Source organism: Mobula birostris, chromosome 9, assembly GCF_030028105.1.
Source record: "Mobula birostris isolate sMobBir1 chromosome 9, sMobBir1.hap1, whole genome shotgun sequence".
Taxonomy (NCBI): Eukaryota; Metazoa; Chordata; class Chondrichthyes; order Myliobatiformes; family Myliobatidae; genus Mobula; species Mobula birostris.
In genome coordinates, this window is record NC_092378.1 from 7,142,011 (window position 1) to 7,157,475 (window position 15,465).

General features: G+C 40.5%; 1 protein-coding gene across 1 annotated transcript in view; it reads left to right on the top strand.

Moving 5' to 3' along the window:
• Positions 1-14,678, top strand: part of LOC140203307 (cathepsin E-like) — a 46,195-nt gene extending 31,517 nt beyond the window's left edge. The window contains exons 5-9 of the mRNA XM_072269322.1: positions 2,665-2,864; positions 8,992-9,114; positions 12,124-12,265; positions 14,138-14,236; positions 14,336-14,678. Coding sequence (XP_072125423.1) covers positions 2,665-2,864; positions 8,992-9,114; positions 12,124-12,265; positions 14,138-14,236; positions 14,336-14,500 — 729 coding nt within the window. The 3' untranslated portion in view covers positions 14,501-14,678. The remainder of the gene's footprint in view (positions 1-2,664; positions 2,865-8,991; positions 9,115-12,123; positions 12,266-14,137; positions 14,237-14,335) is intronic.
• The last annotated feature ends 787 nt before the right edge of the window (positions 14,679-15,465 follow it).

Consider the following 15,465-nt stretch of genomic DNA (forward strand, 5'->3'; position numbering starts at 1 on the left):
TGCTACTCTTTGTTTCCTGTCAGCCAGCTAATTTTCAATCCATGTCAGTACTCTGCCCCCAATACCATGTGCCCTAATTTTGCCTACTAATCTCCTATGTGGGACTTTATCAAAGGCTTTCTGAAAGTCCAGGTACACCACATCCACTGGCTCTCCCTTGTCCATTTTCATAGTTACATCATCAAAAAATTCTGAAGTGTGTTTACTGAACGCTCTCCGTCACAATACAGTGAAAAGTATCTCTGAAAAATACACTGAAATGTGAAGAGCAGATATTTGCTACTGAGATGAATAAGACCATAAGATATAGGAGCAGAATTAGCCATTTGGCCCATTGAGTCTGCTCTAGTTCATCATGGCTGATCCACTTTCCCTCTCAGCCCCAATCTCCTGCCTTCTCCCCGTATCCCTTCATACCCCGACCAATCAAGAACCTATCAACTCTGCATTAAATATACATACAAACTTGGCCTCCACAGCTGCCTGTGGCAACGAATTCCATAGATTCATCACTCTCTGGCTAAAGAAATTCCTCCTCATCTCCATTTTAAAGGGACACCCCTCTATTCTGAAGCTGTATCCTCTGGTCTTAGACTTTCCCACCATAGGAAACATCCTCGTCAGATCCACTCTATCAAGGCCTTTCACCATTTGATAGGTTTCAATGAGCTCTCCCCTCATTCTCCTGAATTCTACTGAATACAGATCCAAAGCCACCAAATTGTCTTCATATGACAAGCCATTCAATCCTGGAATCATATTTGTGAACCTCCCTTGAACCCTCTCCAGTTTCAGCACATCCTTTCTAAGATAAAGGGCCCAAAGCTGCCCACAATACTCCAAGTGAGGCCTCACTAGTGTTTTATAAAGTTTCAACATTACATCCTTGCTTTTATATTCTAGTCCTCTTGAAATGAATGCTAACAAGGCATTTGTCTTCCTCACCACAGACTCAACCTGCAAATTACCCTTTAGGGAATCCTGCACAATGACTCCTAAGTCCCTTTGCACCTCAGATTTTTGTATTTTCTCTCCATTTAGAAAATAGTCAACTTTTTCATTTCTTCTATCAAAGTGCATGACCATACACTTCCTGACACTGTATTCCATCTGCCATTTCTTTGCCCATTCTCCTAATCTGTCTAAGTCCTTTTGTGGCCTCCCTACTTCCTCAAAACTACCTGCCCCTCCACCTATCTTTATATCATCTCCAAACTTTGCTAAGATTTTTCAATTCTATTATCCAAATCATTGACATATAACACAAAAAGAATCACTCTCAGCACAGCCCCCTGTGGAACACCACCAGTCACTGGCAGCCAACCAGAAAAGGTTCCTTTATTCCCACTCTTTGCCTCCTGCCATTCAGTCACTGCTTTATCCATGCTGGAATCTTCCCTGTAATACCATGGGCTCATAACTTGTTAAGTAGTCTCATATGTGCACCTTCATAAAAGCCTTCTGAAAATCCAAATACACAACATTCACAAACGTAAACACGAGAAATTCTGCAAAATCTCTTACTAGATCTTCCTTCAGTTAGTCCTGATGAAGGGTCTCGGCCCGAAACGTCGACTGTACCTCTTCCTAGAGATGCTGCCTGGCCTGCTGCGTTCACCAGCAACTTTGATGTGTGTTACACAACATTCACCAATTCTCCTTTGTCTATCCTGCTTGTAATTTCTTCAAAGGATTCCAGCAGATTTGGAAAACATGCTGACTAGGGCCTAATGTCACGTGGATCTGTTATAGTCAGTGATTGTGATATTGAAGCCATGACGGAATTAATACAATATGCGATCCATGAACATTATATTAAAATCCACTGGAATTAGCATCAAAATAGTATTTTTCCTTTACATGACAAAACTATACTTTCTAAACTGTTATTATAATGTAGTTACTTCAAACCATCAAACTGGACACCTGCCAACAGGAAAGATGTAAATAAGGTTGAAAGAGTACCGAGAAAACTTACAAGGATGTTGCTGGGACTGGAGGACCTGAGTTATAAGGAAAGATTGAATAGGTTAGGACTTTTTTTTCTTTGGAACGTGGAAGATGGAAGGGAGATTTGATAGAGGCTTACAAAACTATGAGGGTAAACGCAAGCAGGCCTTTTCCACTGAGGTTGGGTGGGACTTTCAACTAGAGGTCAAGGGTTCAGGGTAAGAGGTGAAACGCTTAAAGGGAACATGAGGGGAAACTTCTCCACTCAGAGGTTGGTGAGAGTGTGGAATGAGTTGCCAGAGCAAGTGGTGCATGCGAGCTCCACTTCAACTTTTAAGAGAAGTTTGGATAGGTACACGGATGGGAGGGTTATGGAGGGCTATGGGTCCAGTGCAGGTCCATGCAACTAGGCAGTTGAAATGGTTCAGCATGGACTAGATGGGCCAAAGGTCTTCTTTATGGGCTGCACTTTTCAATGACTCTATGACTCTAGACAACTGTATTTAATAAGTGACTTAATGTCTTCTTAGTTCCGATGATATACCAAAGACTTATACTCAGATTTCATATAAGAATCACACTAGGAAGCTGAAGGTGCACTGTTCATATTTCAGATTACTGATTGGAGGTTTGCCTTCCTGCACCCGTAGAGTTTTTTTTATTTATTTGCAACTTCTAATTACCTAACAAGTTACTACTATTTGTTTTCAACAGATCGGAAACATAGTTGTACAAGGCCAAGAATTTGGTGAATCTGTTTATGAGCCAGGCTCGACATTTACTCTGGCAAGGTTTGATGGAATTTTAGGTTTAGGATATCCTGCTTTGTCTGAAGGTGGAGCCTTTCCGGTATTTGACAGAATGATGCACCAGGGTCTGCTGGAAGAGCCTGTGTTTTCTTTCCGACTCAGCAGGTTTGTGTTATGGCCTCTCCATTCCTTTTAAAGCAGAGAAGTCAATCGTGTGATTTATACGTGAGTGGGTTGGCGATACGTCTCTACCAAACAATGTGCAAGGTGCTCCTTCCCTCCGCTAGCTTGCAGCTCACCCTTGGGCAAGGTGTAGCACCTGTTTCGCCCCCTGATCAGAGTCATGTGAAGCCATGGGATCAGGTGGTGGATGGTTGTACTAACAGCTGGTGCAGATCACAATTCCGGGTAATGCGACCACTGATGCCAGGCAGACAACCTCAGAAGAGTATTGATAATGGCTGGGGTCACCCGTCTTGTAAAGGCACTGTCCAGAAGAAGGCAATGACAAACCACTTCTGTAGAAGACTTTGCCAAGAACTATCATGGTTATGGAAAGACTATGATCGTGCATGTCATATGACACGGCACATAATGAACAAAACCTATTCATATTGACATGAGTTAAATGCAGTAAGAGGTTACATAAGTGTTACCATATAGTATTTTATGATAATTATTCTTATAACTATTACATTGAATTTCTCAACTGAGTAATAAATACATAAGCAACTTATTAATTTTTAGTGTAGTGGTTAGCACAATGGTTTACAGTACCAGTGACCTGGGTTTAATTCCCACCGATGCCTGTAAGGGGTTTGTATGTTCTCCTGGGTCTCCTCCCACAGTCCAAAGACATACTAATTGGTAGTTTAATCGGTCATTGTAAATTGTCCTGTGATTAGGCTAGGGTTAAATCGGGAGTTGCTGGGGTATGTGGCTAAAAGAGCCGGAAGGGCCTATTCCGCGCTGCATCTCCATAAATAAACAAAACAAACAAGTAAATGAATAAATAAATACAACGCAGAATAGGTCCTATCAGTCCTCTGAGCTGCGCCATCCAGTGATCCCACAATTTAATCCTTGCCTAATTACGGGACAATTTACAATGGCCACTAGCGTACTAACCAGAATGTATTTAGACTGTGGGAAGAAACCAGAGCACCCGAAGGAAACCCACGTGGTCACGGGGAGAAGATCCAAAATCTTTACAGGCAGCAGCGGGAATTGAATCTGGGCCACTGGTACTATAAGACATTGTGCTAACCACTGCAAAACCATGCCGCCCTAAGGTATCTCGTCACTAAAAAAATAATAATGGATTTCACTCTGATATTCTAAGCCATAGTGGAAAAAAAATCGTGCAGCCTGCTAGAAATGGGAGCATCTGCGTGTATCCAAGCAAGTCCCTTGGTATGCTCATGAGAGGAAACCTCCTCACCTGCAATCCAATTATCACAGTGCATTACCATTCTGACAAACAGCCCGAAGAAAAATGATGAAACACATTAGGGTTGTCAATGATGTGCCTTCTGGTCTTTAACTGCTGGATGTTTACGCTACTCCCACTATGAAACTGTGATGCATTGATAGTTTTCTCACACGTAGCCTATGGCAGGAAATAATTGCAATGGCACTCTCTCGAGTTACAGAATAGTTACTCACTCTTCCAAAGTGAAACTGTAAGCTTTCACATTGACAATTTATGCTTGTTCAAAGCAATTTCATCCTGAAACATGGGGATAATAGGTTGATGATGTAGGCCTTCTCTTTTACAGCTGCAGAATTGTAGCATTTTTGTGTTGATTTTTGATATTCCTTGCAACAATTTTTCCCTTTTCACAGCTCTGCCATCATTTATAATTTTTTAATATTCAGCAGAATCTGCATTTTTATTTTGCTTTCCTTAATAGTTTTGCCATTTCTTTGTCCCATATTAGTCACCTAGACTCCTTTAATTTGGAAGCAGAGCTTTGGATGCCCTGGGATGTAAGTTGCTTCTGTAATATTATCAGTGATTAATGTCAACCCCCTTGGAGCATCCTGACAAGCTTTGACAAGCCCCAACTAAGACAAAGCATGAGGACTTCTGCAAATTTTAGCATCCAGGACATTTTCAAGGAGCAACGCCTCAAAAAGGTGACGTCCATCATTAAGGACCCCCATCACCCAGGACATGCCCTCTTCTCATTGCTACCATCAGGGAGGAGGTACAGGAGGCTGAAGGCACACACTCACCAATTCACCCGAGGGTTGTAGATTCAGTAACCTCCATCACGGGCACTATCCTCCCCACTATTGAAAATACTTTCAAAAGTTCAAAGTTCAAAAGTAATTTTTTTTTATCAGGGTACGTATATGTCACCACATACAATCCTGAGATTCAATTTACTGTGGGCATTCTTAGTAAATCTATAGAATAGTAACAATAACAGGATCAATGAAAGAGCGATCAGAGTGCAAAAGATGATTAACTGTGCAAATGCAAATATAAATAATAGGAATAGATAACGAGAACATGAGATAATGAGATAAAGAGTCATTAAAGTGAGATCATTGGTTGTGGGAACATCTCAATGGATGGGCAAGTGTGTGTAGTTATCCCCCTTTATTCAAGAGCCTGGTGGTTGAGGGGTAGTAACTGTTCTTCAACCTGGTGGTGCGATTCAGGAGCAGCTTCTACCCCTCTGCTATCGGATTTCTGAATGAACATTGAACCTATGAACACTTCCTAACTACTTTTTTGCATTATATATTTAATTTAACTAATTTACGTAGATTTGCTGTAAGTCACAGTTTTTATTACTATGTATTGCAACGTACTGCTGCCACAAAAACAGCAAATTTCACAATGTATAAACCTGATTCTGATTTCTTACATATCATAAAAGCCATTAGAATTTCTGCAACTAATTCTTAACAATATAACATTTTTAAAAGCTAATTATAATTACATTAAATTAATTTCAAATCAATAAAAGTATTAGGAAATGAAGTAAAATAAATTCATGGAGAACCTGCTATGTTTAGTAGACTCTAAGAAATAAATTCTCACTGGAATGAATTGCGTAATCCAATTAAATTGGTAGTATCACTACATCAGATGGGGCATTTCTAGGATTGACCCATGTGGGTGTATCTAACTAGGTGCAGCATCAAATGCAGGAGCAATGACATCACAAGTTTTCATAGAAAATAGAAACATAGAAAATAGGTGCAGGAATAGGCCATTCAGCCCTTCGAGCCTGCACCGCCATTTATTATGATCATGGCTGATCATCCAACTCAGAACCCCGCCCCAGCCTTCCCTCCATACCCCCTGACCTCCGTAGCCACAAGGGTCATATCTAACTCCCTCTTAAATATAGCCAATGAACTGGCCTCAACTGTTTCCTGTGGCAGAGAATTCCACAGATTCACCACTCTGTGTGAAGAAGTTTTTCCTAATCCCGGTCCTAAAAGGCTTCCCCTCTTTCCTCAAACTGTGGCCCCTCATTCTGGACTTTCCCAACATCGGGAACAATCTTCCTGCATCTAGCCTGTCCAATCCCTTTAGGATCTTATACGTTTCAATCAGATCCCCCCTCAATCTTCTAAATTCCAACGAGTACAAGCCCAGTTCATCCAGTCTTTCTTCATATGAAAGTCCTGCCATCCCAGGAATCAATCTGGTGAACCTTCTTTGTACTCCCTCTATGGCAAGGATGTCTTTCCTCAGATTAGGGGACCAAAACTGCACACAATACTCCAGGTGTGGTCTCACCAAGGCCTGGTACAACTGCAGTAGTACCTCCCTGCTCCTGTACTCAAATCCTCTCGCTATAAATGCCAGCATACCATTCGCCTTTTTCACCGCCTGCTGTACCTGCATGCCCACTTTCAATGACTGGTGTATAATGACACCCAGGTCTCGTTGCACCTTCCCTTTTCCTAATCGGCCACCATTCAGATAATAATCTGTTTTCCTATTTTTGCCACCAAAGTGGATAACTTCACATTTATCCACATTAAATTGCATCTGCCATGAATTTGCCCACTCACCCAACCTATCCAAGTCACCCTGCATCCTCTTAGCACCCTCCTCACAGCTAACACTGCCACCCAGCTTCGTGTCATCCGCAAACTTGGAGATGCTGCATTTAATTCCCTCATCCAAGTCATTAATATATATTGTAAACAACTGGGGTCCCAGCACTGAGCCTTGCGGTACCCCACTAGTCACCGCCTGCCATTCTGAAAAGGTCCGGTTTATTCCCACTCTTTGCTTCCTGTCTGCTAACCAATTCTCCACCCACACCAATACCTTACCCCCAATACCGTGTGCTTTAAGTTTGCACACTAATCTCCTGTGTGGGACCTTGTCAAAAGCCTTTTGAAAATCCAAATATACCACATCCACTGGTTCTCCCCTATCCACTCTACTAGTTACATCCTTTTCTTTCCACTATTGACCAAACAGCAGGGCAATTGCAAATAATAATAATTAATTAATTGTCCACTATGCCACTTGTGTTTAGGGTAGCCATGAAGGCCCTCCATCTCTGTCTGTCTTTGGCCATATACAGAAGGAATCTTCATTGCTGTTTCCGTAACAATTTTGTTTTACCAGTGATGGTTGTTAGCCCGAACCTGAAGGACAATGGACCACGCTTAGTCTATCCTCTACCCTTTGACCTATTTAGCGTAGGTGACTCTACCAAGAGTCAAAGCATAAAGTTCTGTCTCCAGCCAACGTAGCTCTCCAGGCCATTGAGGCACCGAAGCCTCCAAACCCAACGACAAGGGTGTGGTCCTCTTGGAGGAAAATTAAAAATATAATGTGGAAAACTCACTGTGATCTCAGTGAAATGTAAATTCAACGTGACTTGGTAAGGTTATCTACAATGATGAGACCCAAAGTTAGTGTAGGTTGCTGGACTATGTTTCCCATAAAACGTGAGGGCACTGGTTTAAGATGAGGGGGGTTTAAAGGGGAATGTGATGAGTAAGTCTTTTACACAAAGATTAATTTTTTTCTGGAAGTGGCAGAGGCAGAAAGAATAGCCACATTTAGACATGTACTAGAATTAGCAAAGTTTCAAGGGATATGAAATAAATGTAGGCAAGTGGGATCAGCGTGAAAAGGCATGATTGTTGCATTGATATAGTGAGTCAAAGAGTCTGTTTCTATGTTCTAGAGCTCCACGAGTCTATTAGATTATTCATTTATTTTATTCTGCGATGGATCGCAGAACAGGTCCTTCCAGTAAAATGGGCCAGGCAGCCCAGCAACCCCTGTCTTTAACTCTAGCCTAATCACAGTACAATTGACAATGACTAATTAACCTACTAGCCAGTGCGTACTTGGACTATGGGAGGGAACCGGAGGAAACCCATATGCTCACAGGAAGGATGTACAAACTTCTTACAGACAGTGTTAGAATTGAACTTGGAACTCCAATGCCCCAAGTTGTACTAGTGCTGCACTAACTGCTACGCTAATGTAGCGGATTATATAAATAGTCATGTTCTGTTAGGTTGTTAAACTTGGATCATCACTCTTTCTTAAGTTAGCTCAGCCTGTCTTTTGGTTATTTTAAAGAAAGAACCTGTCTCGAACACACATCTCTGTTTTCCCATCAACATGGAAGCAGAACTGCTTCATTCCACATAAAAGTTGCTGGTGAACGCAGCAGGACAGGCAGCATCTGCTGCGTTCACCAGCAACTTTTATGTGTGTTGCTTGAAATTCCAGCATCTGCAGATTTCCTGGTGCTGCTTCATTCCACATTTGTTTAATCTTTGGATGACCGTATATAGCCACTTCACCAATGGTCCCATTGGGCTAATTGTGACCTTGACCATAATTTTAACTTATTTTCTTTTTCATATTTCTACCCATATTGTCTTCACTGCCTGCTGACTTTCCCTTATATCATCTCTTACCATACATGTAACTTGATGCTTAACAATACATTCCACTCCTTCTAAGTTCTGTACTGTTCAAATCTACCTTTCAGACCCCAATCCCAATTTGCAAAGTTTGTCTTCTTTTGTATGTTTGTCAGCCTTTGTTTGTGCGTAGTTTTTTATTGATTCTACTATAGTTCTTTGTTTTACGATGAATACCTGCAAGAACATGAATCTCCATGCATCTAGGTATTTTGATAATAAACTTACTTTGAAGTTAAAGAGGGACTGCAACTACATTGGAAGTAAAGGACACAAGGTTCTGTAGCAAATATGAAATATATGTGAATAACAAGAATGTTTTCCTTGTTGTATTAAATGCCAATGACATTTATTTTCCCAGAGAAATGGACAGACATAGAGGTGGTGAACTGATACTGGGAGGGATTGACCATTCCCGGTACACAGGGGACATTAACTGGGTCCGAGTTACAGAGAAGAAGTACTGGAAAATATCACTACAAAAGTAAGTGAGTGTTTACCTGGAAAGTTATCTTTGATAAACTACAGTGGTGAGCAGACTATTTTAGCTTTGTGGATGTACATTGATACCATTCACAATCAAACAGAGACATTGTTATTAACATATTTTATTAACATAGCATATGTTATTAACATATTTTCGGCATGGACTAGAAGGGCCGAGATGGCCTGTTTCCATGCTGTAATTGTTATATGGTTATATTTAAGTATTTAAGTAAATCAAATTAACCGGATTTAAGATAATTTGTAAGTACAACTCAAGAAAAATCAGTAAACTCTAAAAACACTTGTATAGAAAAATTACTGTGTGAAATTTTTGATGTTATTAACTATAATGCTAAATTTAGCCTATATATTATATACAGTATATATAGTATAGGACCATAAGATATAGAAGCAGGCCATTTGGCCTCTTGAGACTTTTCTGCCATTTCATCATGGCTGATCCAATCTTCCTCTTAGCCCCAATCTCCTGCCTTCTCCCCATAGCCCTCAGGCCCTGACTAATCAAGAATCTATCAACTTCTGCCTTAAATATACGTAAAGACGTGGCCTCCTCAGCTGCCTGTGGCAAAGAATTCCACAGGGTTCACCACTTTACAATAGTTAGAGATAGTTTTATAAAGAGAACATCTGAAATCCTGATGGAAAGAAATAATGGGAAAGTAAAGCATCGGGGTTCCTACCCTTTTCTATGCCATTGACCTCGACTGTGAACTGGGAGGTCAACAGATCACAGGTTGGGAACCCTGTCATAGACTGAAATTTTTATTTAAATGCACAGTTCAAATAAATCTACCACAATAGTAAGTGGAATCTGTATGTACTGTACATGATTTACTTAAGTGGAAAGGGTACAGAGGAGATTTACCAGGATGCTGCCTGGTTTAGAAAGTATGCATTATGATCAGAGATTAAGGGAGCTAGGGCTTTACTCTCTAGAGAGAAGGAGGATGAGAGGAGACATGATAGAGGCGAACAAGATATTATGGGGAATAGATAGAGTGGATAGCCAGCGCCTCTTCCCCAGGGCACACTGCTCAATACAAGAGGACATGGTTTTAGGGTAAGGGGTGGGAAGTTCGAGGGAATATTAGAGGAAGGTTTTTTACTCAGAGAATGGTTGGTGCGTGGAATGCACTGCCTGAGTCAGTGGTGGAGGCAGATACAATTGTGTAATTTAAGAGACCACTAGAATTTAAGGTGTGGGGTTATATGGGAGGCAGGGTTTAAGGGTCGGCACAATGTCATGGGCCGAAGGGCCTGTATTGTGCTGTACTATTCTATGTTCTATAAGTAGAATTTTATGATTGCAAATGCCCATAAGTGGTTAAAAAATGGATGATACAAAGTAATTAAAAGAGCCACAATTTGCTCACACTCTGCAAAATTTGTCCAGAATGAAAAGTGATGATAACCATTTCAGGTTTGTTTTGCATCACTTCTTAAACTTGCCTCGATGCTTCCTGTGCGGGCCCTTGTTCTTTAGGTCTAACAAGGTGGCTGGAGTTTAGCTTGGTGCCTCATTCTCTGCAGAGACGGAATAAGGTGCGGTTATTCAGTTTGGAAAGTCTAGAGGAATGGAATCCCCAGTTATTTATTACTGCAGGACTTCTTTCTTTTTAGTCATCTACCTTCCAGTCAATATTATAGTACATGGTCCGAGCCAAGGTATCTAATGTCTGAAATGGGCTGAGGGAAAATGTGTTAGTCAGTACTCTTTGTGATCAATGGAGACAGGCTGATTTTGGGTGTCGGGGGTGATGAGTTGGGTGGAGGGGACAGTAACCGATGGTAGTCACTGGACTAGGCTGGTGAGCAGGAAGATGGGTGGGAAGGGGGTTTAGTGTGCTGGCAAAGGGATGTTTGCAGAGTAACTTGTCGGACTTGGGAGATATGCTTTAGTTTCTCTTGGTTCACAACCCAGAATTGGCCCTTCTTCCTTCCTTTCAGCTGTAGATTTTCCTGAGCTAGATTTGTAACTTGGGTTATAATTGTCAAATTTTCTGAGATACAGTGAAAATAATTGCCATCCATACAGATCATTTCATTACAACAGTGTATTGAGCTAATACAAGCTGAAAACAATAACAGAAGTCAGAATTGAGCATTACAATTACAGAGAGAGTGTCCAGACAGATAAGATGCAAGGTCACAATTAAGTCAATTGTGAGGTCAGGAGTCCATCTTAACATATAAGAGATCGTTAGTAGTCTTAGAACACACAGATAGAAGCTGTCCTTGAGCCTGATGGGATGTGATCTCATGTTTTTGTATCTCTTCGAGATGGGGGGCGGGGAGAGAGGATGTCCAGGATTGGTGGGGGGGGGGGGCTCTGATTCTATTAGCTGCTTTAAGGAGACAGCAAGTTATGTAGATAGAGTCCATGGAGGACACTATGAAATGAAGCTGGATAAACTCATTATAATATTTAAATTAATAACTCAAGCAAATTAGCTGTCCGAAATGTGTGTAGTCTTTGCTCAAACCAGAAGTGAATTAACTTGAATCAATGAGCATTCCGATTCAGAATCAGAATCTGGTTTAATATCACCAGCACGTCGTGAAGTTTGTTGTCTTTGCGTCAGCAATACAATGCAATGTATATAAAATAGTTAAATAAGCAGTGCAAAAATAGAAATATAAATGTAGTGAGGTAGTGTTCATGGGTTCAATGCCCATTCTGAAATCTGATGGCAGAGGGGAAGAAGGTGTCCTTGAATTGTTGAGTGTGTGTCTTCAGGCTACTGTACCTCCTTTCTGATGGTAGCAATGAGAACAGGGCATGACATGAGAATTTGAAACTCCTTTGGGTTAAAACATCTGACTAAGTATTAGCCTAGTGATTTTTTTTATGAGTTAAGATTTACTTCAGTGATTCAATTTGCAATTCAAAATCAGGATCTATATCCGAACGTTTAGTCATGTTGGAAGATAGATCTGTTGTTATGCTTCTGACTTGGGAATGATTTACTTTATGTTTCTCATCCAGTATAAAATTTCACAACACTGTCGTGTGTCGCAACGGTTGTTCTGCAATAGTTGACACTGGAACCTCTTTGATAGCTGGTCCCTACTTGGAAATAAAAGAAATGTTTCATAATTTTGCTGACTTCCAGGTTGGCATGGGCGAGGTATGAATTTTAACTTGTTTGTTGTTGAATTGATCCTACCTAACTTTTATAGGCTGCAGCAATTAATAGTTTCTTGCTTAATTCTATCTACTGATGCAAATAATTCTTTGACCACATTTTAAAGTACAGTAGACATAATCATCTTTAAAATTTGATGTTGAAACCTTCCAGAGATTTATAAGCAGAATTCTGATGATTAGTTATGAAATTATTCATTACTTCTGGGAGAATGGTTTATGCATTGTGAGTAAAGTATCTGTGGAACCTCTTTGAAATCCACAGCGAATTGTGATTTTGCACAGTATAATCAAAATTATTTACCAGTTTTCTGAGTTTATTGAGCAAATTGAAGCGATACAAAACTTCGAATGTCATGTTTCTGTTTGATGTTGGGGTGTTTGCCGAGCTTGGCAATTAACTTGCAGACGTTTCATTACTGGTTGAGGTGACACCCTCAGTGCAGTTGTTACTGTTTCTCTCTGGGAATGCTCACATTTATGTGGGCCCCCCTTCGCTTTCCTTGGTCCCGAATGGCCGCCCCTTCGGTTGATCTTAGGATTCTATTTGTTCGCATTTCTTTGGTCAATTAGGGTTCATAGATGGTGTATATTTTGATGCGTCCATTTACGGAGTTATCAGAATAAAATCATGGTTCTAAAAATTCTCATGCCTGCTATGTGCTTGCCAGGCAATAGAATTCAAAGGTCAACTGAAGGGGTAGCCGATCAGGACCGAGGCAAGTGAACAGGGGGTTATAGAACCACGAGCACTCCCAGAGAGAAGCACCAGCAACTGCGCACTGAGGATGCCACCAAGACTGGTGATGAAATGTCTGCAGCCAATTGCCAAGCTCGGTGAACACGCATTTTACATCTGCTGGAAATCCAGAGCAACAAACACAAACGCTGGAGGAACTCAGCAGGTCAGGCAGCATCTATAGAGAGGAATGAACAGTCAATGAAGGGTCTTCATCTAAAACATCAACTAGTTATTCCTCTCAATAACTTGGGTAGTCAGCCCTGCTGAAGGGTTTTGGCCAAAATGTCAACTGTACTCTTTTCCTGGACGCTGAGTCCCTCCAGCATTTTGTGTGTGTTGCTTGGATTTCCAGCATCTGCAGATCTTCTCCTGTTCGTAATTCAGTAATCTTGTCTGATTTTAGCCTGGTGCCATTTCTTTTCCCTTGCATCCCCCTCACCAATCAACCATTCCGTTGGGAAAGTCGTCTCTGACCCTAGAAGACAATCGAACAATAAATAATGACTTAATCGTCGGTGACCTCATTTATCTTCTGCTTGGGTCAGTTACTCTTGGGAAGCTCAGGACTCGTACCACCAGGTTCAAGAACAACCATCAGGCACTTGATCAAAAGGGGATAACTACACTCACTTGCCTTGTCATTGAAATGTTCCCACAACCAATGATCTCATTTTAAGGACTCTTTATCTCATTATCTCATGTTCTCGTTATTTATTGCTATTTATTAATATTTGCATTTGCACAATTTACTGTCTTCTGCACTGTGGTTGATCTTTCATTGATCCTGTTGTAGTTATTATTCTATAGATTTGCTGAGTATGCCCACAATATAATCAATCTCAGCACTGTAAATGGTGACATATATGCACTTCGATAATAACATTAACTTTGAATTTTGAACTGCTGTTTGCAGAGAATTGTAGACATTGCTTGTGCCTGTGAAGTATTCCCAAAATCAATAATTCTTCTGCAAAAAATGTACTTCATGGCATCTAACAGATCCGTTGTTACATATATATGACCCACTTACCTACATAGATTGAAGAGTGGTAGAATTACTTTAGAAAATAACATGAGCCCTCTTTCATCCATAACCTGTCTCTTTATTACCAGTTTCTAGTAGAATGCAAAAAAACACTGAGTTTGCCAAATGTGACATTTACGATTGAAGGTGTGGAATACACATTGGAAGCTGAAGACTATATTAAAAAGGTACCTTTTAAACTGAATTTGTACACATTTCCTTGTAAAGAATAAATAAACATTTTTTTGAATAATTCAATTTACAATTTTATACTTTCCTTTCATAAGCTTGATAGAAGAAACTTAATGTGCCTGTATGGATTCCAAGCCATGAACGTATATACGTCTACTGACTTACAATGGATCCTGGGAGATGTTTTTCTCGCAAAATTCTACACCATTTTTGATCGGGGACATGATAGAGTGGGGTTTGCTAAATCTCGTCACTACTGAAGACTTGTGGGAACATAGAAGATTGAAGAATAAGAAGTGAACTGTTCTTATTTAATATCTACAAAATGGTGCTTAATGTTTCAGTAATATTCAGTGTTACAGACAACTGGAAAATTAACAGTTCTGTTTTACTGAAATAAAAGTAATCGATTCCAACTCTGATGCCTTTGGCAATTACATTCTGTAATATTGATTTCAATAAAGAATTTGCAAATGTTGAGGATAAAAGTTAAATTCTTCACTTTATTGAGATGATGAAGTGTTGAAGCTCTCAGTGTGGGAGTCATGGGCCATGCGGGCCTCAGTGACTTGCCATAGAGTGTTGGGCTTCTCAGTTTCTCGAGCACCTGTATTTACTAATTGTTGTCTGAACTAGCATTGTTAAGCCCTTGTGCTGTCTGTTTATTCTTGTTGATTTAATTGTGTCTGACACAGGTTTCCTATCTTCTATGATTATTTAAAGGGAACTCTCATTTAGTGCTTTTGTGGAGTCTTTGTGGAGAATGATCTGTCTCACAGTGTCGCTTGGTTGTGCCACCATTGCTCTGTTGGTGTTCCTATGTATAACCTCCTGTTCCTGTCTCTTCATGAGGAGTCTGCTGTTTCTTGGCACCCTGGTTGAGTTGTTGCCAGTGCTCACTGTGACAAAGCCTGCTGTTCCTCTGTATCTGGGTTTGGTCCTGCCAGCGACCACCATAACAGAGTCATGTTCCTAAGGTTGAAGTTATGGGACAACAAAGGCAATAAAACCAGTTTAAATAATCATTCATGACGGAAAATGTGGATAGGGTAATTTCTATTGTTGATGTGATGGAATCAAGATTAATTCCAAACAGCTTAAATAACCATTGATGATGGAAAAAGCGGGGAATATTTCCATTGTTGACATGATAGAATCAGGATTAATTCCTATCATAGGAAGATAGGTGACCACTTGTTTTCAAAAGGTTCCCAATTCTGTTGGG